The sequence below is a fragment of the Neodiprion lecontei genome, chromosome 6 (genome assembly GCF_021901455.1).
Source record: "Neodiprion lecontei isolate iyNeoLeco1 chromosome 6, iyNeoLeco1.1, whole genome shotgun sequence".
NCBI lineage: Eukaryota > Metazoa > Arthropoda > Insecta > Hymenoptera > Diprionidae > Neodiprion > Neodiprion lecontei.
In genome coordinates this window covers 19,960,161-19,987,056 of record NC_060265.1, presented here as the reverse complement: position 1 = coordinate 19,987,056, position 26,896 = coordinate 19,960,161, and the positions used below count along the sequence as shown (strand labels likewise).

Here is a 26,896-nt window from a genome sequence, read left to right as displayed (position 1 = left end):
GAGTTGTTTGTTACTGTGCAAAACCCTGCAGCGATGTATTGTTCAGCAAATGTTGAATCACGTTACTTCCTGTAGCATTATTGTTACCTACCGGCCAAATGGGCGACATCCTAATTTCGTTCATTTTATTTCGCGAGTGTATGTTCAATGATTACTTCGTGGTTCAGTGGCGCGAAATGTTTCGCGCCATAACTCAATAGTCAAGTTCCATTCTCGCGGTGATTTACATGATTTACGTACGTCATATTATCTGTAGCAATTAGGAGTTCGAAAATCAATAATGACATTATTATTGTAATTACAAAAAACCACTCCGTGCCACCTTGCACTATTTCCGCTATTTCTAAACCCATCATTTGAGAGTTGACTTGACTGCATAGATCACGCTGACTTTCCTTGGTAGCACTTACTTCACAGCCATTTGTAACTATGTTTGTAATCCTTTGTAACCTACACCCACGCCTACACTACACCGTTCGTGTCCCAGGAAGATCAAGGATTCATTAGACTCTGATTATCAATTATTATTAAGTGGTCTAGTCAGTGTGGAAGGTAACTTTCCAGTACTTAATTTATAGTCCACGATTATCACTTGGTACTAACGAATCAAATGTAAGAATCCGATCGATAACACGAGAGGTACGGAGAGGTTACGGAAAATGAACAAACTGCTAAACTCATACTCCAAAAGTTTGGCTAATGTTGTAAGTTTAGTATAAGATTTAGGTAGCAACAAATCTAAATACAATGGGTGACACGAAAACCGAGATCTCAGAAAACCCGGAATCAACATCTGGCGATTTGGAGAGACAAGAATCTGCAAAAACGGAGACTGATACGAAGAGCGAAACGTTGGAGCTACAGAACATGAAAGAAGAAAGCGATGATGTGTGCAATGAGAATTCTTCGGAGCTCACGCGGCCAAAGACAAACGACGACGTCCAGCGTGCAATAGAGGGATTGAAGGATATACCGGATGAAGAATTACAAGAGTTCTTGGACGATGAAGACTTTATGGAAGGGTTGGATGTTGTAGACGCCTGGGAAGGTGAAGAAGAAAAACGCCATGAAAAGAGACCGAAAAGTCGTAGCAGAGAGAGGGAGCGAAGACGAATCTCTAGGTAGCGGGTGATTTATTTATGTACCAGAATGATCGCTTAAATTTCTGTTACCATTATGAAAGAAAATGTTCAACTTTACTAAGTATAGTTGAAAATTCATCCTGATAACAATGATGATAAAATTTTTCAGTATTCTTTTCTTATTTTTTCTTTGGCACACCCATCTTCATCTTTTGTCATCTCAAAATGTACCTAAGACGTGAGGAAAAGCAAATCAAACGATAATATGCATTTATGATTTTATATGTTTATTCAGAAGTCATTTGCAACGAGAGACGTATTTGTGGTGGTATTTAACTGTAATTGTAAATGTTTGCAACTGAATTTGACTACTAGATTAATTGTAGGGATCACAACCGTTTTCGAGATCACCGAAGCCTAAACAACCGAGAGAGGCTCAGGCGTGAGGATCGCAAGCGAGATGAAAATCGTCGAGATCCAAACAAAAGTACCAAAGACATTGAGCGGGATAAAATGCGCACTCAAAGAGACTGTGAAAGTAAGATTCAAGCTGAAAAGAACAAAGCCATCAAGACTCTACTAGATTCGGACAATGTTGTGCCACCTGGGACGGAACTGGAAGCCATTGAAACTATCACCGAGAAGCAGAACGTGGACAAAGTGGGAATTTCAAGAAGCCGTCGAAGCAGAGAGAAAAGAACCAGAGGAAGTCCTGCCTGGCGACGCAGCGATGACAGAACTAGAAACAGTCCTCATCGTCGCTGGAGCCCCATCATCATCAGTCCAGAGCGTCGCAGAAGCCCGATTAAATTAAGTCCAGGATCTCGCAGAAGTCCTGTTAGATTAAGTCCTTCGTCTCGCAGAAGCCCTCATAAGCTAAGCCCCTTAATTCTGAGCCCCGAAAGACCCAGAAGCCTGCTCAGATTAAGCCCTACTCATCCACGAAGACCGAGTTGGGAGCGCAAAACTAGTGCAGAGGAGAGACGCCGTAGCGCTGATCGACACAGAAGACGCCAAGAAGTTCGTGAACGGTAAGAATTTGTTTTTTTCGAAGACTCAAGCATATTACAATTCGTGCTGAGCTCTTTGGCATTCGGCTTCTTTGTACGGTTGAGTGATCACGGGCCTCTGTTAAACTACAGTAAGTATAACATCAAAAGTGCCAATAATGGATCAACTTAGAAATATAAGTGTACCACGATCCTATTACTTCTGTAAACCGTAATGTATACAAGTAATTTGGGGATACCTGTATGATATTCACCTTGTGCGATTACGTAGAATCTTAGAAATAGCCTACTTTCACAGTGATTACAAGCCTTCAAGTCGTCGAAGTCGTTCACGAGAGCGACACAGAAGTCGAAGTCCAGATCGACATCGAAGAAAGTACAGCCGTTCTCCAGGAGATAGGCGAGGCAGTCCACGATGGCGTAGCAGAAGCGGTAGCAGAGGAAGATCTCCACAACGGCGTACAAGAAAGCGATCTCCATTCATCAATGAAATAAGAAGACAATTTCGGAATGAAAGCACCCGACAACAGCAACAACAGCAGCAGCAACCACCATCTGCAAATCTTGGATACCTGATTCCACCAATGATGTCTGGGATGCCGCCAATGGGCAGCCCCATTTACCCCCACGAGCAAGAGCAGCACCCACCTTTCATGCCACATCATCCACCAGGACCACAGGGATTAATAATGCCTGGTCCACCACAAGGTTTCATGAACTTTGATCCGGCCCATCCGCATATGGCTCCATCCATCAACTACGATCCGTCTGCACCACAGCTTATGATTCAATCTGAATTTTCTGCTGGACCTGTGATATATGGACAACATGCTCCAGCCCCTGTTCAACCACCACTACTACCTCTACCAGTACCTTCACCTCAACCCGTACCAGCCCCTGGTCCGATCATGGAACAAGGACCTCTTATGTATAATCAGCTACATCACCTGGCACCGCTTTTACCGACCCCGGGGAAAGAGCAAACTGATCTGAGCAGCAGACGTTCGGTTTCCCCTCAGGCTAGATCGGTTCGATCTAACACACCTCGGAGCTATAGAGGAATGCGAAGGTCCACTACTCCTTATAATGATGTACATTCATCACATGAGGAAAGATTAAAAACACCCGAGCCGCCGGTTATATCGAACTCCAAAGTAATTTTATTCTACCACTAAAATTTTTAAATTGTGTGCTTTTTCAGCTACCTCACACATTATTCTCAATGTTCCATGATTTAGTTGTTTCTAGAAACTATTTCATTGAACTCTTCAATTTCTTCTTCAATGAGAAGTTCACTTATTGTAGACTCATCATAACTTTCTAGCATAGAAGCTCTGAGATTGGAGTATTTCTCCAACGTACAAAGTTAAGAGCATCCTAATATGTTAATAGTCAGGAAATTACTTGCTACGTCTATCTAATCACGGCTATACCAGTGTAGTGGTCTAACCATTTATGCATAGTATGTGTGATGAAAGTCAATGAGTCAGAAGATCAGACAGTTAGTACACACAAAGTTATGGTGCGACTACTATATTTACATAGTTGCGTTATGAGAAATTGTCATTTTCGTTTTTTCTACTATTTCGATACATCTTGACATTTTGGGGTAGCTTTAAAGCCAGGTAAAATGCATTAAACTTCAATTTAATATCCCCTGCCGCATTCTGAAATTCCAGGCCTCCTTTGGAAAGACTAGTTTATCCAGCCTGTTGGAAGCTTCTGTTTCTGCCAAAGGTGCGAAAATTTTACTTACTATTTTATTATTTCTGAAACAGTTGTAAAACCTCAACTGCAGGCATTTGATTGTAAGAAGTAAAACTGCAGTAACATTGAAACCTCACTTGTATCATATAGTATTAATGCCACTTTTGTTTTAAATATTATAGATTCGCTTGGGCCACCAGTCCTTTACCCAGGTGAGATATCCTGATTAATGTGATTTTAGTATATAACATAAAAAAAAAATAATCAAAATTATCCAATTCCCGAAAAGTGACAGAAGTTTTGTGCTTGTATGAACACTAATCACTTTATATGCTGAATGTCAAGGTTTCCTATGGAAACTAAACTAAAACAAACGGAAGATTTATTGCTATTTCATTATTTGAAATACGCAAGCTAGTTAGTCGAATGATGTACAAAGTTATAGGAACATTGCATGCGTAAACCAAACATCTGTATAATACAAATATTGTATGGTTTCAGTTTATTGCATCTCTTATGATAATTGTATAGACATACATATGGTTTCATTACAAGAAATGACCATTACTATTCAATTATTCTAAATACCCGGACGAATTATACGCGATACGTGCTACTGTGGTGATTTAATAATTAAAAATTTGTGATTTCAGTATATATGTGAAAATATACTGCTCTTGAAAACGGTGCTTTTTAATTTCATATGCAAATTAACAATGATGAATCAAAAAACTTTGCTTTTTGGCTTAGGATTCAAGCCAGAAATACTACGACATTGCGAACACGCTCTCCGGGACCTGCCTGTCGAGGATCCCAGACTGAAGATGAAGGGTAGATTTTTTTTCAACCCTCAAAAAGAAGATACTACTAGTGAAAGTGAAGAGCGATCATCAAATTCGATATTACTGAAGAAAGGGAAAAATAAAATATACTGGGACGAGGAGGAAGAGCGTCATTCGCAAATAACTGTGAAATCTGGTGTTCATGTGCATCAAAAAATATGTCAAACAGACGAGGTTCAAACTGAACAAAAAGAAGTCCAAGCTACAGTAATCACTGCAGAGTTTGGAGTGCAAGTAAATCTTAATGATTTAGAGCAACCTGCTAAAGAAGAGAAAAGACCAATCATGGATAGGCTTGACTGGGATATGCGAGAAACTTTCGATTATACACCAAAACCACGAGAAGCTGATGATCTAAGATGGAGCCTGAGTAACTCTTCTCAAAAGCGTCCGTGGGGCAGAGCTATATCGCCACCCAGAGGGCCCGAGGACCGAAGCTTCAGCAGAGAACGTACGTCGTCTGATTATCCTAATAGAACCTTGACCCTTTGTACACCAGCGAGAAGCCGAGAAGAATTTTCCTCACACCGTGGCCCAATACTGCGTGATCATTTCATTCGTGAACCGTTACCACCTAGTTACAGGCAAAATTTGGATGATCACGATGAACATTTCCATGATAATAGAAGCGATCGTAGCCGTGGAGAAAGTCCCATGGTGATTGATGACTCGCCAGAAGAAATTGAAGAAGAACCGGAAGTGTTTGCCAGAACTACCGAACGAATAGTACTTACTAAAATTCCACGTGGGCAGTCAATTCCTGTTTTCAAAGGCCGTGGAGGGCCAAGAGAAGGAAGACCATTTCGTGGTGGAAGAGGTAGCTATCGAGACAAGTTCTAAGAAATAACAAATCACATCAACTGAGATCACCTTTACCTGATCAAAACGCAACAGCTAGTTTCATTCTCCTTCAAATATTATGTGAGATCACTTGATCGAACTAGACCGTGCCAAGCGTCAACGTGCAGTGAATTAAATGAACTTCACTAACAATAAACGTGAGGAGAGCATCAATCGCAGTAAAAGTAATAATTATCAACAGTTTCCTGAATTAAGAAGAATAACTGGATCTATACATTTTTTTTTTGCTATTACAGTGAGTACTTGAACAAAGAAATTTTATAACTCTAAGTATCGAAATCATCTGAATTGAACATTTGGAAATACGTTGAAAGTGTCCACAGGCTTTGAACACATATGAAATGTGGCGCAAACACTTTATATAAGTAAGTGTTAAGATGTATAAAAACTTTTTTTGCTCAAAGTGTAAAATACTGTGTATTTTCGTTATTTGTTTAAACAATGCCGTGGCTATTTCTTGTTTCGTTTTTTTTTTTTTTCGATTTTTCTTTTTTTATTGATTGAAATTATATTAAAATATCCATGTGTGATTGGCAATGAGCAAGATGTACAAATAATCACAGAATAATTGAGTGTGCTTATATAAAAACGAAGAACAAATATCCGAAAGTTGGAAATCTAAGTATTAAGAGGTCACATCTAATTTAACATTGAAAATATCAAGGAAAAACGTCGCGAAAAAACATATCTACAGGCACAGATTAAGTAAACGTTACTTTTTTTTTTTAATTTATGAGCCAAAAATAAATTAAACAAAATATACAAACGGCGAGTATAATTAACGATTTCTTAACTATATACTTATCATAAATTGATATTCAATCTTTCTACAACGAGGATAATTGAGGTCTGAACATAAACAATTATTCATGAAATTTCATATCACATCGTCGTGTTATCAAATTATTTTTACGTTTTTCAAGCTATCGTATAAATAGCGAAAATATTTGCAATTCACCGTGATAATCCTCTGAACTAAAAGGATATGCATTTTTTTGACTGCATACATTGTAAAATACAACTGTAATACTTATTCCTTGGATTTAATTTTCGAATGTAATTCAGTGATAAAGTTTCGTACATTACGCATGTAGGAACTACGTAATCCAGCCTCTGTATTTTAAAAATGTGAATATGTAATGTAATGTGCGTAATAAATGCAAAAGTAATCAATCATTTATAGTTTCCTTCTATTGCGTTTGTTCACATTTAGAGTAGGTATACTAACATGAACCAGAAATTTAACCGAAAAACGCTCGCGACTTATGATTATCACGACGACGTAACTTATAAGATATAATTTATCTCAATACTATTTTGCAGCAGATATTCGTTGGATGTCTATATTAAATTCTAAAAATTGTTGTAACGATTACCTATGTTACATATGTTACACATATTGCTCACATGAGAGTTTGTAATTACTGTATAAAGAATTATTGGGTATATGCAATTAGGATACTTACGTAGGTACGTATAGAATTTGACAAATATCCAAGTGTTAATCAATATATCAACGCATTACACGGCTATGTGAAATTTTTTTTTTTTTCGTTGTGTTGCTTATGGCATTTCTGCAAAGTAGGTACTGGCTCATTGATCCCAACGATTCCAACTAAAGGCAAAAGACGAATGGAACGAACGTCAGCGGATTTGATAGTTCTCAACACACGTGAATCTTTATTGTTTCTTCCTATTCATACTATCAGATATGTATTAACAATGAATGCATCTTTCTGGGAGAGGTACTATTGCAGATCAAGGTCATCGCGTTTAATACGTATCTATACTACGAATGATGAACCAGAGGACTTGATTTCTTCGGTAAGTTTTATTATTATTAAATAAACGTTTGCACATATACATATATGGGTATGTATGTATGTATATGTATGGTAGAACCCATGGTTTTTACATTATGGTGGAACATCGGGGTATGTAGTCCTCTTAGTATTGACAAAGTGCGGTTCATAAAAGCTGCAATTTTACAATGGAGGAGAATACAGTAATTCTAACAGATTCCGATTTCGTAAACTATATATATGTATAATTCTTACTAGTGTCCAACTCCAACATGTTGGTATATGGGACATCCACGCCAACTCGACAATGTTGGACCCTCACCAGTTTCGATTTCGCTAAAAAAATCTTATGCCGTTGTCCCAACTCCAAAACAATACCCTCAATTTTTTCGGATTTGTTTGAGTAAATTTGTTTTCTTATGATTTTTGAAAAATATGTCTTTGGCCGCAATTTGAAAGTCTGAATAAATTCTCGAAAATCCTATGTCACATATGAAAATTTTCAAGCCTTGACGCAGAGTGCTTCAGCATTCTCTTCGTATTTTTTTGGAATTTTTTGTCGGAAGAAAGATTGAAAGAAATTTGATCGGAAGAAGCGACAGTTTACTGTGAGCGGTTGCTCGAACATGCTGCGCTGGGTATTTGAGAACTTAATCAAATTTTTCCAAACTCATTAATTATTTACAATTTTTTTATCTTGGAATAAAAATCTTTATGGAATAATTCTCAAAAATCCAGTATTACACCTAAAAAAAATTCAAGCAACAGTCTACAGTACATTGACTTCTGCTTCTATTTTTTTTTACTTCTTTTCGTTCAAGAAGATCAAAAACAACTTGAAACAAAATCCCGGAAATTAAGAATTTAGATTCAAAAACTTATTTCTGACACAGTATTTTAAACAACTTTTTTCAATGTTTTCGATCACGGCCATCGAGGTGTTTCAAAAAACTTTAGAAACTCATCAAATGTATTTTTTAGAATCTGTAAAAATTGTAACTGCTATTTAGGGTTAGAAGAATGATGCGAAAAAGCGCAGATTTGAAAGGTCGAGGGTCAGGCGCAGGTCGAATTGATACGGAACGCCCCATATACATATACGTATATCTACGGGAATAAAGATAATGTGAAGCTATTTTCTTGTACGTGCAATAAATCTTATGGTTCTCTACGTGCATGTGAACAGATGTGTTTCATTCAATACACCCAACGCAACTTCACAATAATCAATATATCATACATATTATGCGCGTCAGATGGTTATTTTGAGACAAATGTAATTCCCGTTTTTGGTATTTAACTCGACAGTCTCTAGATTATAGAATTCCATTGTCAAAATTAAGAAGCAATATTATAAAACAACATTTCGAAATACGAGAGAAACCGTAGATTCTGGCAAAATGACGTAGGTTAACCTAATTGGTTAACTACATTGCCTAACCAGACGTCATTCGGTGACTTCTGGGAATTCAATAAAAGCACATAAAGTAATCTGGACTAATGTTTTCTTCTGACATTGCTCAGATACTGCGTCGTATGCGGTATCTTGTATTTTCCTTGTGGTCCGTTTGTTTAGCATTTAACGTACCAACAAATTCTCATTCTTAATTTTTTTTTCCGCTCACCGCACGGTTGCGGTACAAGCAAAAAATGTTCGAATTATTCAAATATGCTCTACTCGTTCGGTGTAAAAGAACTGTAGATTTATTTTCATTTATTGTTAGCTGCGGACGTTTAATTTTATCGGCAACATAGTGTCGCAGACGTGACGTAACGTCTGGGCGAACGTTACCGGTACCACGATACGTGCTGCCCCTGTAGACCGACGTATGACAAGTGTCACTTTCCACGGGTGTTTTACTTGCCGACTGCCGTGAAGTTGTAATTGAACTATAAAATAATCTGACTAACAAAGTGATTTAAGCCAGGTGACAAGCTTACCGAAATTGACTAGACTAATTTGCCAATATTTTAGTCGATTTCGTTATTATATATAATTGTAGCTAATCAAAACAATCAGATTATGCAATATGGCGGTCTTTTGAAATTTCGTACCATGCGCAAATCGTATATTTCGGTTATAAAAGATGGGCGAATTCTCAGGAAACCATCGACGAGGTTGCAACTATTGATAATTAGAATTTTGGAATATAACAGTGTCTCGTTAATGAGACCTTGTCAACTGAAATTAGGGTGTAAGTATCGAACTAGCTATTTGGCGAATTTACTGTTTGAACTTGACAAGGCAAATTTGTACGATTGGTCGAGTTACCAAACAGAATATGCGACACAGAGCCTTATAGCCAATGGGCTGTCGAGGACAGATGGGTGCGCGGGACCTGAACGAATGCGACGATTTTAGGAAGTTTACGATGCTGAGAAGGTTGCGCAAGCATTCAGTCAGCTCACTGTAAGGTATCGAAGGGAGTCATAACTGAGTTTGGTGTTAATCGAGGTACGAAGCACTGTTGTCAAGGGGAATTGATGGGTTGGCAGTCCTCGGTGAGCGACCGACGCGCTTTTCGCCGTCCAGCGGACGTCTCGTCAACTAATCAGCATGGATCGCGCTCCATGTTCGGCCGAGGAAGCAATGCGGTGTCCCCGCGGATAGGGCGTGCAGTTCTCGTGTTGTACCTCGCCGTTTTTTTTCGTGATCAGTGAACGTGTTACGGATCGACTGGTGCTCGGGACAACAATATACCGCTGAATCTCGGTCGGATCGTCGAGTGTTTACGAGTGATTTGGTGAATTTTGTGGATCGTGGTTACACGACGCGAATGAGGTGAATGCTCGGCGGCAGTGGTGCGGTAGAGAAAACCGCCAAAATTATCATTTACTTCTGTTCAATTTCTCATCCTAATCACGGCAACGAGCTGTTGTTGGTGTATTTGTGATTCGTATGTGCCAGTGCGCGGTCCCGAAGGTGTTCCAGGCATTTGTTATTATTTTGCTGCGGTGCTTTTGACCCGAAAGCGGGCGAGTTCACTCGAGCCTGTCTAGAGGGGTGTCCGGTGCCTCGTCTGCAACGGCTGCCCGCGGCACGCAACTCCGATATTCCCTGGCAACGCTTGGCACCTTGGATCTCCTCGAATATCTCTCGACTCTTCTACGTACTGGGTAACTAAAAGCGGCACCCTTTATCCCCAAATTGGAATCCCTGACCCCCACACGCCCCGCAATCTTACAGGCGAGGAAATACTCGGGGAAATGGGACGCGCTTAGTAGAGGCATACAGGGCTCGATAGTCTGTTGTAAAAAGCGCTGAAACCGAACACAAGAGAGCGACGCGAGTACCACGTGATCATTGTCAGGCTGTAAGCAGAGCATGCTTGTCTCGACGGCCATAACCTGACTGTTGCCCGTCCGCTATTTCCTACTTGACAACAACGAGCGAGCGAGCGATCGGCCAGTCGGCGAGAGCAAATCTCGGTCGAAAGTTCAATTAACTTCGTACATACCGTACGCACATATCTCTTTAACGACTAGCAAAGATTGCAAAGACACAGTCACACACCTCTTTTCGAGGCAGTGCCAGGGAACGAAATACCGTCGAGACAACGACGTCACGACGCAATCTGCGGAATAAAAAAAGTGAGTCTCGTCAACGAAGTTTGTCCGATATTCAATTTCCTCCGACGGTCTCGATTTCGCCAGACTTTTATTTGACCAGCGATAATGACTGTCGGGATTCCGCAATCAGGGAAGGGGGGAGGGGGGGGGATGAGCAGTCAACGGCAGTGAGTCACGAGCACCGTTGCAGTTGGGTGAAAACAAAATTTATTCCGAACGAGGAGACTTCCTCGCATGTCAACAGTGGTTCACGCCCACACACCCTGCACTACGTACGTGTGGTGTCTGAGTGTGGTTCACACGTATCTCGTAACGCCGGAACTGGTTCTGCCGCGTGGAATCGACGTTTCCAGTGCGTCGTCGTTTCTACATGTACACGTTGCTGCGTCAGCAAAAAATATCGCCACAATAATGTAAAAGCACCGTCAACGCCTCGTTCTTTCCCTCCTAAGTTCGCAATTGCGCGCGCTTCTACATCTCGTTGTTATTCATCTCTGAAACACTACCTTTACCTACGTGCATACGTCTGTACGTAAAAGCGCGCGTGTGTGCGCTTGTACGTACACATTTCACACAACGTACATGGCACCGCGGTGTTCGACAACGGTTCCGAATCACGTGGCTTTGTGTATCAGCCAGTACTGATGCACTGAAACCAATAACCATTACTCACTTGTTTTCATTATCGGAAAAGGAACATCTTCTCTTACGACGCATATTGCCCTGCCTGCTCGTTCCTTGACGTGTGCACGTTAACGCGTTTAAATATCGTTATTTTACTACCAACCCGACACCACCATCACGCGACTGACTCATAACGGCCATCTTGTTACAGTTTTTCGCACAATTTTCCCTATATTTTTTTCCACATTACCGGCCTCATAGCAAGTCGAATCGATTAGCTACGGTAATGCGTTTCTCAGAACTGTGTTAAAACAATATGCGAAACCTTGCCTGCTTATTCGGGAACTCTATTTTGGAATTCCCTGATCCAAAGGTCACCCATCCATGTCATCGGCGGCGGTAAGATGTCGCATTAGTATCATAATATATTATTATATTCACTTTACGCAGATTAATCGTATGTGGAAAGTTTGTATTCGTTCATTCAATCGTTCCACCACCACCTCCTCATCCTCCTCATCCTCCTCCTCCTCCTCCTCCTCCTCCACCTCCTCCTCCTCCTCCTCCTCCTCCTCCTCCTCCTCCTCCTTCTGCTGCTGCTGCTGCTGTTGCTACTCGCTCGCTAATCAGCACTGCTGCTCCTTGTGCAAGCGACAGCTGCGATACTGCGATCTTCGAACTATCTCTACATCCATAGTCAAGAATTATCGAGAATCAAAAGTACGACGCATGTAATACTTGTTAATTATTCATTTGCGCAGCAAGGAATTAAGCACAGTTTGTTCGCACTACCTACATTCTTTAAATAATCATTTCGGTTCCGTAAATCCATCGATATCTACTCAATACATATACAGTACCGATGAATCCTCCCCCGCCAAATATTTGTACGGTGATAGTTCATTAGTCATCGTTGTGATCCCGAAAATTCAATAATCCTCGAAGAACGAGTGCGATTTTACTTAAATTGTATATAAAACTCGGAGGGCTATTTCGCGGACAATTAATGAACAACAGCTGTTCCTACCCTGCGACCCTTGTACAGGTATATCCGGGGGTTTGTTGATACGTTGGGTACCTACCATTCGAGGCCAACCCTATTTCGTTATGTACACCCCTGGAAAACCAAACCCCGGCTGAACACCTGGCGCGCCGTTCTTTTCCCCCACCACCGGCACCGCCACCATTTCTGTGGGAGGAAAGACCCAAACAACAACAAAATAGTGCAGCAGTTAGTCTTTTACTGCTTTTCGCGTGACGATATTTCAATCGGGCTTCTTTTTTCATCGAGAGTAAAATTCATTGGTAAATTTAACTCTGTTATTGACGAGTGCTTATCTAGGTAAATTAACTGTATATTCTATTTGGAAATGGGTTTAGCCAACAACAGAGTTTTGAAAAGTGTGACTCGAGCATAAGTCAAAGACTGTGGTCACTTCGGACATAAAATTTCTAACAATCGTCCTAACCTAGGTTTAAAAACGTATAATTATTACCTGGCCACGACTTTTATGAGATTATCGAATTATTATAAGATTTTTAAAATGCTAATGAGCAGACGTATCACTCGATCGATTTTTAGTAAACGATCACAATCCTCTTTCTGGAAATACCTGAAAAACGTTTCATTTTCCATCGATTACTCTGTTAATAATATTATCTTTTATTCGTGCCGGTTTAATTTTAAATTAATCCTGAAAATCTGCAGAATTTCATTGATATTGTATAGTATATTCGCTACACTTTGTTCGTACCTATAATTCGAGGTAAATACACGATGCAAAATAATCTTCCATTTACAACGGATAATAAAAAATGAACACAAAATTTGTCATCTTCGTACTAGTTGTAGTATATATATTTTATGTCGTTAGTTTCGAGGCAAAACGTTTCACGATGAACAATTATTCCCGAAATGTCGTTACAAGATATAAGCTTTATAATAGGTACTACAATCTCTTCTCGTCAGTTTTTTTTTTTTATACGAGGGTTATTTGAACGTTTGTTTGTGAAATCGGAGAGGGGCGGCGGCAGAAATGTCCGGAGCGAGAAATTTGAAACCGGAAGCTGTACAAATTGTCCGTTACCACTCCTCAAACTGTTCCTGCTGCTGCTCCTGTTGCTGCTGTGCAAGAATCCAAGCTTTTACGCAGAATAAAATCGCTCGGAAAGAGAGCCGCCTCGGGTTAATGTGCATAAATACGTATACGAGTGAAAATTTTGTCAAATTTACACATTCAAAGAACATCGTTCTTTACTTACCATCTTTGAAAAATTACAGAGGATTTGAATCCGTGATAAGTTTGGCGATTTATACGCTACTATTGGGGATAAAATCATAAAACTGAAGTTAGTAACGTTAACGTAACGAAACGCTGGGAGAAAAAATTACTATTTTGCAGATTTATAGTGACTTTGAAGTAAGGAAGTCAATTCTTCTAAATATGAATAAGTTTTACCTTATTATGATTTACTGCATTTCAGACATCCCTGCAATTGTGAAATAACGATTTATCCATTAAGTAAATCATTACAATAACGTTACTAGCTTCAGCCTCGTATAAAATCGTCGTCCTTCTTCCTTCAACTGATGCATTGCTGTTTCGAAAAGAATAAAACATGGAGGATATAGGTTATCGATGTGTGTTACATCGATCCTGATGCTGACCTGCCGCTATTTGAAGGGGGTGCCCTGGTCGATTTCAACGTTGACGTATATAACTCCAAATATCGAAGTTCACGTATTTCAAACATGAAAAACGGGCCTACCAGCCCCATTGTATATGCAATTTTGAACAAAAATACTCCAACAGTTTTTCTTTTGACGCAGAAATAAAGAAATGGCACGGATTCTATGAAATCGCAATAGTAAAGTCGTAGAATTCATGCCATTTCTTTATTTCTGCCTCAGATGAAAATACATCGGGGTGTTTTTGTTCAAAATTGCGTATAGAATGGGGCCGTTAAGCCCTTTGTTGGGTTTGAGATACGTGGATTTCGATATTTGGATATATATAGGTCAACGTTGAAATCGACCAGGGCGACCCCTTAAGGTATTCCAGATTTAACAACCTTCTCCACACCGACTCTCTTTATTTCTGGAAATATCTGACGTAAATTGTTCGCCAATTTTCGGGCATTTCGTCTTCGTAGGTCTATCGATCGCTGCACTTCGCTCACGATCAGCTCAAATATCAACTCGTTTTCGTACAGGGGCATGCATTTCACTCCTGGCTACGTTACTCACTCATTCAATCGTTTCTTCTCTTTCATTTTCATCGGTGCGCACCTGCCTAACGTATCGAACAATTCGTTTATTCATCCTAAGATTTTCTTTGTACCATCACATTTTTTATAAATTAAAAGTTAATACAATCCGTTATCTACACCTTACATTGCACGTTTACCCTTAAAAAAAACATTAAAAATAACGTAATACGGCATAAATCAATCATAGAATTAAAATTATATCCGTCTCGTGCTAAAGCCAACAAACTTTCCTTAATTACTACGAAATTTGTTTCTTCATGATTTATCGTTGTTGAAGTGATTTCAAAGTATCTTCAACATGCGCTTAAGTTTTACATTTACAGGTTAACGCAACGCAAATGGATCATTTTTGTCCTACCAAAAATGGGAAAATATCTGCTTGGATATTGATAGTAAATTACGCGCGGCGAAAATCTTAGAGATATATAATACGACGAGCTTTAGATTGCGTTAAATGCAATAGTAGTGTCCCAAGGGGGAACGCAGAGGGTTGAACGATGTAAAAGTGATTTAAACAGAAGCAAGGATAAAAATAAAGAGAGAGACAAGTTAACCGAGTCAATCGTGGTACAAGTACAATAAATATACACCTACACAATAATAATGAGGAAGATTACTATTTATTTACTTATTTATTTATTCGATGACAGCGGAAGAAGTAAAAGAATCGCATGAATTGCGTATGCTAGACATGATCGTATTCTTGGATGGGAATAAATAGTCGTGCGCAGGTATTTGCAGTTTAAAAATAGTTTAATATCGCTCGCATAATTTATAATGAACAGGATGATTCACCACGCGCCTAGAATGTAGATTTATTATTACGCTCGATACATCCGTCTTGTACAATTTATACACACTATAGATTCAATACAAAGTACGATATTATTGTGTCGTGTATCTCCTCTACGTTTTTATATCACCAAGAAACGTCCCATTTTCTCGCACCGCCTTCAGTCAATTTTACCCCTTACATTTTACAATATTATTATCCTGATCTGCATCTGTTAGTTGATGTTATTATTTTATCATGCAAAGGGATATCACAATTCGATGTTTGTTTGACATACAATTAATTAGTAACTCTCGTATATTTTATTCTGATATTTTTATTCTTTTTTTTCCGGTTTTACTCATCTTGTATTTTTTTTTTTTTTATCCATTATGCCTAAATCGCGGCATGTATGTATAAATTAATTCTGATTACTCGTTTAGTACCCTCATTCGCATGTCGATGAGTCGCGGCGGTGATCAATAATCTTCAATTATTCATTCTAAAAGACACAAATTAACACGTGTTTTGGCAAAAACGAATAAAAAATTACGTTATTACCAATTTTTCAAACGGTTAACTTCAATAGCCCAGTAATTCGTGCTTCGGATGGAATATTCACGTTGGAGATATGTATGTACATTAGGGTGTGTCAAAAAAAATAAATAAATAAATAAATAAAAACTCCCCAAATGCGCATGAAAATTTTGGTAGAGCATCTCAAATAGTAGGTATGTTTCGTAAACGGCTTCACTTATAAACTATCCAAATACAGATTCTCATAGGAAATTTCACGTTCCATAAAAAAGTATTACGATAAAATTTTCCTAACCGATTAAGATATATATATATTCGCCTATGACTCAACGTTTGTATGCGAATATCTCTTAATCGGTTAGAGTTAGGAAAATTGTATCTCGGTACTTTTTTTACAGAGCGTGAGATTTCCGACAAGAATCTGTATTCAGATAGTTTATAAGTCAAGCCGTTTACCTATTACTTAAGTGGAAAATGGAAAGAACAAAATGGGCACTTCTAAATATCAATATTAAGAGCTCGTATTTGGGTGCGATATACTACTTGAGATGCTCTGCCGAAATTATGATGTACGTTTGAAAAAAATGATTTTTTTTTTGGCACACCCTAATGTACGTTGTATATCGTGTGTGTAGGATACATTCGTACATGTCATTATTTATGCCTTTGTTGCAGGGTCTTGAATGTATAATTTTATGTATACGTTTTTAATTATGTTTTATTACCCGGGCTGAAACTGGAGAAGGTGAAGCGCAAGCCTCGAGTCGCTTAATTACTACCCGTTAAATACTTGGCCTCGTTATTACCAGAAGTAATTATTCCATGATATCGCAAGTTACGAGCATGTCGTTCTAATCGGAAATATGTTGCTTACACGGGGCTAAATGTTCTTTGGTAGATACAAAGTATTGTGCAGGTGTGCAAAAACAAATACAATTCCAATTAAAATTGGTGTGTGTGTGGGGGTATATATAATACGTAAAAGTCAAGCAAACATCGAGAATATCCCGAACATCTCGTGTTAACAATTAATCGATAAAGAAAACTAAGAAAATTAAGGAACAAAAAAAACAATATATTCATCGTCACTTTTGCATTTACAATTTCAAATCGAATTGAGAATAACGGAATAGGTATATTAATCTGTTCCCCCCCCCTTTTGTTCTGTTACAGAAATCCCGTGGGTGTTGGCCTGGTTTTAGAAGAATGATGTAAATGCGAAGACAATTATTTGCCGAAAAGAAACGTCAATCGATACTGCTACATTTTGATAAGCTAAGCAACATCGTCTCGCATGCAACGGCTACGAACTGTAACCGCTGTAACATTGCCGGAAAAGCTTGAAATTATTCAAACTCTCCTCGAAAGAAGCAAGAGTAAACAAAACAAATAAGAAGACAGAGAAGAAGAAGTAACGAAAAACAAATACCTGTTCAACTAATCATTTATAGTATAAAAAAAAAAGTGCAACAAAACAAACAAACAAACAAACAAACTAACAAAAACCGACTGAAGTCTTAACCTTGACTTAAATAAAATAGCAACAAATCACCGCCAAAGTAGTGTTAAAAAAAAAAAAAGAAAAAGAAAGAAAGAAGACGAACGTTAGTGTATATAAGAGCTATTTTTCCTACGCAAAAGAAACAAAACAAAACATATTTCTCTAACTTTCGGGTAAATTTATAATTATACACTCTTGATAGCCGTAAATAATACTGCCAAGAGGGATAAAAAGAAGGGAAGAGAGAGAAAGAGAGAAAATAAAGCATAAAGAGGAGGAAAAGACGTATAAATTTCGTTTAGCCGAAAGATTTAACACATGTGATTCTTGTCTGTCGCGCGGCCTATCGAATTGTTTATATCGACGAGCCTAATTTGCCGGTAACATCACAGTCATCGTCGTAATCGTAATCGTTATCGTTATCTCGAACAGTTGCTAAGATAGAACAATAATTTGCGTTTGATGATGACGATGACGACGATGAAAAAAATATCCGGAAAGCAATAAAGACACCGATGATGACGCAAGGGAAACTGTAAAATCTGTCGGAGTGTTTGAAGTAAATTTCCAGCTAGACGTGGGACAACGACAAGTATCAACGGAAGCCGAGTGTCTGGCTGGACGTCTCCATCATCGTCATTGTCATTCGTGATAAGAGTCGGAGCGTTGGAAGCGCCGGTAAAAAAATAAAAAGAAAAGGAAGACAAGAAACGAGAGGAAAAATTACACACGCGTAAAAACTTTTCTTCGAGTGCGCTCGCGTGTTTCCTGTTTTCGTGGTATTATTGTAACACACATGATCCGTTCGTGCGGTTTGGCGGTATTAATGAGCAAAATTTTAAGAACAGGAAGTGAGAAGATAATCGAATCGAAAGAAGAAGCTTAAAACATAAAGGGGTAAAAATTTGACGTAGCCCTTGTGAGGCGATATATTATTATTAGTATTATTATTATTTCGAGTGAAAATCTCAGCCGGTCTAAGTGTAAGAAAGAACAAGAAGAAGACGAGAGAAAGCAGGAAGTAGAGCCTGGTGGATGCAGAGCAACCCAGTGGCCTGCGAGCCAAATGTTATGAGCCTTTGAGAACTGCCGTTGGCAGTCGGCGGCGCGGGTATGGAGTATGGCGGTGGTGGCGTTAGTGCCCGTGGGGGTGGCGGGGGTGTTCAACCCTCAACAGTAACGCGAGGTGTAGCAGGCACCGACACTACCGATGCCGCGTGGCACAAGCACGAGCAGATGATCCTTATGGAATCCAGGCAGAAGCAGCAAAGTGAGTACCTGTTATCATTGTACCGATATTTTCGCATGCTTATTTCGGCAACGCTATCGTACGTAACTGTTATTGTATAAGTGCGCGTAAGTGCGCTTAAGTGCGCGTCATCATCGTCGTCCCTTGCCGACTTGGCTTACACTGACAACGAGAGAAATTTGTCCTTTATTATTTTCATTTTTTACCATAACCGAAGAATATATTTCTAGGTACAAAATGAAAATTTAGTGTTGTAGTTGTTACCGGAAAGCCTGGTATCCGTTGCTATTCTTTCTCATTACGATCGCTGTTGCTATATTTTCTTGCAACTATTGCGAAAATTTAATGCTTGTGCAAGAATAAATTGACGTTAAAGCCCTGTTTAACTAGAAAAGTACAGTAAACCGAACAAACTGATTTTGCGTTGAAATTACCAAAAAAAGGATCGGCAATAGCGCAAAATGATTACGTTTACCTCGCTTCTCGCAATTCCAACAATATTCAAACAGTTTTTTTTTTTAACGGTACCTGTTTTACTGAACTTTTCTAGTTACCGTAACAAATGACATTTTTCTCAGTGCACAAACATCGTTATATCTCCGAAACTATTGATCCGGTTGTAACGAAATATAGCCTAAAACATGACCAGTCGTTGTAGCTACCCATAGAAAAAAACATCATAATCGGTTCGGTAGTTCTGGAGTTATAAGCGAACATACGTCTAAAAGACGTATATACGCACACTGATTTCACGATTGTAAGCATACAAAAAATATCATCACGAATGTGTATACAAGCAGCATACAAACACGCATATCATATGCCGCACGAGAAGAAATTTCTATTTATCGATACCGTGCATGGACCTTGATTTATATCTACGGTTTTCACGATTCCTGAATACGAAATGTAAATTTAATTAGTGTGAGGCTGAAGATAGCAACGTTAACGCAACGAAACATTGGGTAGGAGGGTATATCACTATTTTGCAATGCTGTAGTGACTGAAGTATGCAGTTAGGTTTTCAAATTTCTCGTTCTCGTTTGACCTTATATTTTTATTTTCTCTCCTGTTTTTCTCGCGCATTTTTGAAACGAAACAGAGACATCCTGTAAGTGGAATACCGTTATTTAAGTAGTGACGATTGATGCCTTCTTGTGATGATACCCTTCTCCGAATGAAACTTGAGATTGTATATGTGCTTTTCTCATTATCTGGAAACGGTCGCTGCCAGAGTTAATGGGTTATTGCTTGTTCTAAGTGGTTGGGAATTTTTCCTTTTTAGGGTTGGTATATATGTGTATACATAATAGACTGGGCAAAAAAAACGAAGAATTTTTTTTTTAATGGTTAATTTAAGTTATTCGACATTGAAATTACTTTTGAATACAATTTCAATGTCGAATAACTTTTAAAGGAGTGAATTTCACGAAAAATGTTAAGAGACCTTTTTTTGTAGAGCATCAAATTTCCCACAAAAATAATGGTTTGATCTATGAAAATATTGATTTTTCTGGTAATTACAAAAATCAAAAAGTCAAACAAAAATTTGAAAAAACAAATCAATGTTTAAGGCACGATTACAAGGAAACGGCTCGATCTACGTCAATTTAGTAAGAGCGATTTTTTGTAGGAAATTTAATTTCCTTCAAAAATATGGATTGATAAAATTTTTCATATTGATAATTGACGGATTTTGGGTAAAAAAAATGCGGTAACTGTTAAAAAATCAATAGCTGTAACGATACACCCCTTGATATTAATATTAAGGGCTCAAACTTTCAGGATAATTTTTATTTGTCGTCACGAACAATGTTTTTACAGTACCATTAAAAAAAAATTCTTCGTTTTTTTTGGCTCAGTCTAATACATAACATATAGTTCCTCGGGAACGTTTTGAGTACACAGATATGGAATGGTCATGTGCTTCAGCGGTGATTTGGATGTGGGGAAAATAATCAGTTTCGGAAAAAATCAAAAGAGTTATTGAGCAGATTTTTTGCGCGTCGGCAGGAGTTAATCACACGCGACTCAATGGTCTTTTTCTTGATTTAGCAAAAAAGTCGTCAGGAAAGAGAATTTATCTTATCATCAAGTGAAATCATATTTATTTGAATTAACGAACAATTTCTTTAGCCACATCTGATCGCCATGTTTGGCAAATTCAATAATCTCTTTTTCATTCTATTCCCGCGTAACTATTTTGATTTAAAGAAATTGGTGGTCGGGGATTTCGCGAAGTAAATTGCCCCGCAACTCGACAATTCCTCCGCGCTGCAGTAGAAATGTGTCTATAAAATATGTCAGTACAAAAGAACTTTGTACACTGAAATATTATATATATTTATGTATATACGTTTCAAATATATATATATATATATATATATATATATATATATATACGGAAGACCGGATGTCAGTTGTCCGTTACCAACAAAACTACTTTTCTTCTTAACCTCCGCAATAAAAAATTCAAAACCCTTGTTGGTTGTACATTTTCTGAAAATCGGAAAGTTTTGTGACGGGACGGCGAGTATCGAAATATGTAAAGAATGTGTCCTTCGTTCAGCCGGTTCTCTATTTTCGTGTGTTTGCCACTTGGGTACTTACTTTTGTAGGGATATAAAACGTCAAAGTCCGCTCTAATCCTCGACGACTGTATAATGGCGTTTAAATCTCTTCGTTTAGTCTCATTTTCTGCGATTTTCAACGCCTGGAATCGATTTTTCGGGTGTGCGGGATTTGTTTTATTGTGCCGCCGGAACGATGTAGTTGAAATAATTTGATTCCTTTTTCGAAAGGGCAGGTAAGCTGAGCCACAAAGACCTACCTTTGCCTTCCAGGTAAATTCTCCGGTCCTCCGAAAGGATTAGACAAAGAAATATCAAACGAGATAAATATAAGAGGATATTGGAGAAAACAAATAAGATTGTTAGGAAAAAATGTCGGCTCTCTCTTTTTCTATCCCTGTCAGTGGTGCGCTTTTATTGTGACTTTTAGATTTGTATTTATTACATATGTTGGTTTCTTATTCATTCGAGATACAATTTACACGAAAATAATTAGAGTAATCGGACTAATTAAAATTCGTTTTATACATCAGTATAATTAATAATTAATCGATCATTCAACGAACAATATATATTCCTGTCGTATTTTTGTAATGACCTCGAAAAAATTTATGAACAATATCAAACGATTCTTTTCGATAAGTTCAATTTATACGTAAGGTGAAAATTCGCAACGTTTATTCAAGGATAATTATTCAGAAAAAATATCTACCGTTTCGTGCAACTTGAGTCGTTTATCTGAAATTCAGTATACATTTTGCAAAATATATACACACCTTTAAAATCCATTATAAATGCGGAAAATGACGCAATATTTTTTTCCTCCATGATTCACTCGCGTGAAGGTTTAGGTACCAGCTTGATAAAATAATTGTAACGTTTATTTTTATAGTTTGATAGCCACTGTTCCACAAACTCTCAACAAGTATCAGATCCTCTATCCACCGATTATTCGTATACATTTTTTTAATTTGTTTCTTTCGTACCCACTACGAGAACAAAATCGTCCGTCTTGAAATTAGACCGCGAGTTAACTACGACTACGTCGACTCGGCAGGTATATCATGTACTTTCAAACCACGCGATAGGCATATGCATGCACACACACGTGTAAACGTATACGTATATGTATATAAAGTAGCGCCAACAAACGACGAGTCGTCTCTATATAGTTTTTCCTTCATCCGAACAAAGACTTCCGGCCGCCCATTGAGTCGCGTAAAATCGTACCTCAGCTACAGCGGCCTCTCTTTCCTCTTTCCCTCCCGTCTTCCATCCTTCCTTCCTCTTACCTTTAAGGTAACAGCCGTCCTCTTCTTCTGTTCTTCCCGCGAGAAAATTTATCTCTCCTGTATACATATACCTACGCTACGGAGAAAAGAGAGGGAGGGAGGGAGGGAGGGGGGGGGGGGTAACGAAAATAAGAGAAAGAAGCAACCGGTAACACTACAGATTCTTAATTATACGTTTATCTGCTGTGTGATATTTTGATATTTGAAACAATTTTCTGACGAGGCTGAAGCTAACACCCACAATTAGCAGACAAATGTTGTGATGTTTATTCGAACAAGGTAGTGAAGTCCGAATATCTAAATTTTGTGAAATATCTTGAACCCCCGATACTTTTATACAGTTACGAGGATAAAACTAAAATGCATTTTTCTATTTCCAAAACGTTTAACACGGTTGGCTGCTGGTTTCAGCTTCATAATATTCTGACTAAGAATATAATGAAAGTAAAATTGTACGTTACACGTGTTGTATGGGAAGATATTGGAGGTTATAATTATACGGTTTCAGTCTCTTTCGGTCACTCTGTAATTACTTTCTGCGAAACTATCGCAAGTTTATTTATTTTTTTTTTTTGGCAGGAAAATAGTCCAATAGTTGAATTTTTTCTTTTACACAGTTCTTGAAAATCGTTGTTTTCGGTTTTTGATAAACGACGTTCGTCAAGCGAAGGAGATGAAAAAACTTGATACGAATTTTCTTCTTCGTTTGCGCGATGACGAAAACTTTATTTTCTAGAGAAGCTTTGATAAAATTTCGGGAATTATGTTTAACAAGTTAATTTCACTCATTGTAGAATTATCGCACAGAACAAACCGCTGACCCTTTCAAGCTCAGATTTTTTCTGTTGTTTCGGTAACATTTTACAAAATCACACTTTGTAATTTATAAGGGATGAATGCGAAGACTGAAAATAAATAAACACAACGAAAGCATTTTTTTTTTCATCGTCAATTAATTCCAAAATGTTCAAAAAATGTAATCATCAGGTTTTTCATCATGCCTCACGCCCCCTCAACAAATGCATCTGCAGTTTTGATTCAATCTTAATTGTTTCTTCATTTATACTCCGTACACAATTCAATTGTTTTATATTCGATCTAACGTGTAAAAAGATCGAAAACGAATTGTAGTAAGGATCCGTTCTCCGCGTAGGCTTGAAGGAAGTAGGTACCTACATGTGGTAACGAGTATCCATCCTCACGGCAACAAACTCGCGGAAGATGGGGAGACGCAAGGTCTGGTTCGCGGTCTGGTGCATCGAAAAATTGTTAATTATTTTAATAACTTGGCTCCTCTACCTGTTCGCTAACTTTCTTGAAGCTCGGATGCATCGCCAACCTGGTTCGCCACTCTCCGCGTTAATGTATGAAGCAGCTCGCTATCACTGCCCGGCAAAACTGTTGCTGTCCTGCATCGTCTGTGTGGGGTGAAAAATACTCTTTTCCTTTTGGCGGCTCCGGTCGTCGGACTTACGACTTGACCGTTTTGAAACATTGCGAAGAACAAGTAAAACAATCGGGAACGTCAAAAAAACGTTTGATTTTTCAAAAGTGGGGTTTCGTTCAAATAACGGTTTTTTTTTTTGGCATTTTTATAGTATTCTGTAAGGCGATCAATATAAACTTTCGTAACAATGTATAACAAATCGAGAACAATTGTAAACAATATTCAAAACATCAATTTGTCAAAAGTGGAGGGGCAGCAAAGGATCACAACACAGTCGACTGTCTCTCTTTCTCTCTCTTTCTTTTTTTTCTCCCTTCCTTTCTTCTCCTTTTCCTATCTTGTATTATACTATACGCGGCTTTTACATCTTACGAATATACTACTCGTTGCTGGTTCAACAAATTAGTGTGAATTCTCTATCCTCAATCACTCACATATATAATTATAATGTACAGGTATGTATGCGAATGTGACCCACGCATTAGTTGACAACTGCTTCTCCTCCTCCTCCTCCTCCTCCTCCTCCTCCTCCTCCTCCTCCTCCTCCTCCTCCTCCTCCTCCTCCTCCTCCTCCTCCTCCTCCTCCTCCTCCTCCTCCTCCTCCTCCTCCTCCTCCTCCTCCTCCTCCTCCTCCTCTTCCTCTTCCTCTCCGACACCACCGGATGAACTATTACGTGCGCTTCCGTAGCTTCGCAGGCGGAAAACAGATGTTATAACTATATGCTGTAGGAATTCATGACGATCTACAGAATTGCCGTATTACATATGATAGTGGTTCGCTTTTGCGGTCGGCCGACGAGGACGAAGTGAAGATGATTTTTATTTATGGGAAATTGTTCGTGCGTATTTTTACTATGCTGCCGATTTTGTACGTTCGGTTAGGCTTCGCTTGCTTTCGTTTGATATAACGACGTTACTTATCGTGATCTTTAATCACGGTGATTGATTAATTTTTTATTCCTCGAAAATCATCGTAATTATCACTTTAATTGCTATGGAGTATATATGTGTACACAGGCTTGCGATCGCTCAGTCACGCAATATGTAATTATATTCTACGATGAAAGATATATACGAGTTGCTTTGTGAACGAGGGTTTATCATACACGCCTTTTCAAACACATTCCAGTCCACTGATCATCGGTAATTAAATGATATTTTTACTTGAAGACGAATTTCAATCATACATCTTCAGCAAATGATTCGGTGTTGTTAGATCTGTGGTATTAACTGCACACGCTCGTTGGTCTGATTTCGAATAGATACGTTCGGCTCTTTAACTCGTCGGAAAAAAAGAAACCGATATATATCTGTTATTACTAAAAAAGAAGACAATTTCGATACAGTTATGATAACGGAATTATTCCTAATAAATCTTCTAATCTATGTTATTCTGTATCCAACATTTTTTCTATTTAATATTACACGTGTATTATTCGTATACGTAACCGTGAAACGCGTCTTGTATACGGAAATAGCTTCGATTGTCCCACAGTAATGAGAAAAAGAGGAGATGCTGATTTGAGTCCGCTGACGGGACCTCGTCTATCGTGAGAGTAAATTCTTGTATACAGAAGTAATAATACGAATGTCTTAACCGAAGTATAAGATTCGAAGATCTGTTAATTGCAAATTTTTATTTTATCATTACAAAATACTATTATTCGGCTCTTTGTATTGCTTTAACGAACCTTTCTCAACCTTCTAATCGTCTCCTTCTTCATCACGTCTCGGATTTTACTGAACATCCAATCGACATATATATCGCATGATTATGATAAACGATGAATGGGATAGATATTTTCAATTCTTACTTTATCTGTCATTTGTAATATTGTAATCACGTTGTTACGTTACATGTCGCGCATATATTTTCGAGCTCTATATTATCGATTGAGTTAATTCTTTACGGATATTCGTCATAAGATGGATCGAAGGAACGCGACTAGTCATTTTGATGTGCAGGAAACGATGCACAGATACGTAGTAAGTACCTAGGTACAGTTGAGACTGGCGCCTTGCGAATGCCTTGAGATTCGCTGTTGCATTCCAACAACGATATACGTACACGAACGCACTATACATACATATCATGTGCAGGATAGTCCTTTACCTCGTCGCCAAACAAGGCGAACTGTCATTATAGCTATCTTTATATATAGTTGAAAGATGAATGAAAAATCACCGTTTTGCCTGCCCGTTTCAATTTTGGTTGAAATATTTTTGATTATGGCCATAGAATTTACGTAATTTAGTTTCATAGTTTTCAACAATGTTTCAACTATTGTCAAAATATCATCGTTCAAGGAGTTCCGGGGATGCCGGGAGGGTAGGAAAAATCTGAAAGAAAATTGAATTGCTTTTTAGAGTTGGAACAACATTGTAAGAAATCGCGGACGAAATCCGAATCAAGACGGCGAGGGTCAGACCCTAGTCGAATTGACGTGGAATGCCCTATATATAACTACCACAAGCGGAAGTTGCCAATTAATGCTCAGACATAACGTAAACGTATCTTATACACCCGAATCGCTGGCATACCAGCTCAGCTCTACATTTCTGGTATCTGAAGTGCTCAATCAGTGAAACCAAAGTAAAAGTTACGGATTACCTTGATAAAAGAAACATTCTCTTTCTGACGATTAATAACTACTTTGGGATGGTAAAACGGAGGAAATAATGACATGGATGAGAAAATTATCACATATGGCTGTTGAGGTGCGACGACGAGGACGGCGTCGAGACATAACAAGTTGGTAT

The 26,896-nt window shown here is 38.4% G+C and overlaps 2 protein-coding genes across 5 annotated transcripts in view; both read left to right on the top strand.

Annotated features, from left to right (window-relative positions):
* Positions 1-65: 65 nt before the first annotated feature.
* On the top strand, positions 66-6,678 carry LOC107223257 (serine/arginine repetitive matrix protein 1). Of its 2 annotated transcripts, XM_015662880.2 has the most exons (6): positions 66-1,121; positions 1,469-2,113; positions 2,391-3,246; positions 3,772-3,829; positions 3,982-4,011; positions 4,550-6,678. In XM_015662880.2, exons 1-6 carry the CDS (start codon positions 748-750, stop codon positions 5,479-5,481), a joined length of 2,895 nt encoding a protein of 964 aa, XP_015518366.2. In that variant the 5' UTR covers positions 66-747; the 3' UTR covers positions 5,482-6,678. The 2 variants fall into 2 exon arrangements, with proteins under 2 accessions (XP_015518366.2, XP_046599517.1); XM_046743561.1 differs by lacking the exons at positions 3,772-3,829; positions 3,982-4,011 and having other exon boundaries at positions 2,391-3,120; positions 4,744-6,678.
* Positions 6,679-9,845: 3,167 nt separating this feature from the next.
* The window catches only part of LOC107223250 (serine/threonine-protein kinase minibrain), a 57,696-nt gene continuing 40,645 nt past the window's right edge, over positions 9,846-26,896 (top strand). Inside the window, exons 1-2 of one of the 3 annotated variants that reach the window (XR_006904996.1) lie at positions 9,846-10,421; positions 17,251-18,848. Coding sequence is in view for 2 of the 3 variants with exons in the window: in XM_015662872.2 (XP_015518358.1) it covers positions 18,692-18,848 (157 nt within the window). In the remaining variant the exon portion in view is untranslated. Of the gene's footprint in view, positions 10,422-10,536; positions 10,896-17,250; positions 18,849-26,896 lie in introns of those variants that run through there. The other 2 variants (XM_015662872.2, XM_046743556.1) reach the window with 2 other exon arrangements.

Excerpts from the sequence above, each read along its gene's own strand:
- LOC107223257 (XM_015662880.2), top strand. The coding sequence starts at position 748 with ATGGGTGACACGAAAACCGAGATCTCAGAAAACCCGGAATCAACATCT. Across the intron at positions 1,122-1,468 it reads GAGCGAAGACGAATCTCTAG|GGATCACAACCGTTTTCGAG; the intron begins GTAGCGGGTGAT and ends GATTAATTGTAG. Across the intron at positions 4,012-4,549 it reads GCCACCAGTCCTTTACCCAG|GATTCAAGCCAGAAATACTA; the intron begins GTGAGATATCCT and ends TTTTTGGCTTAG.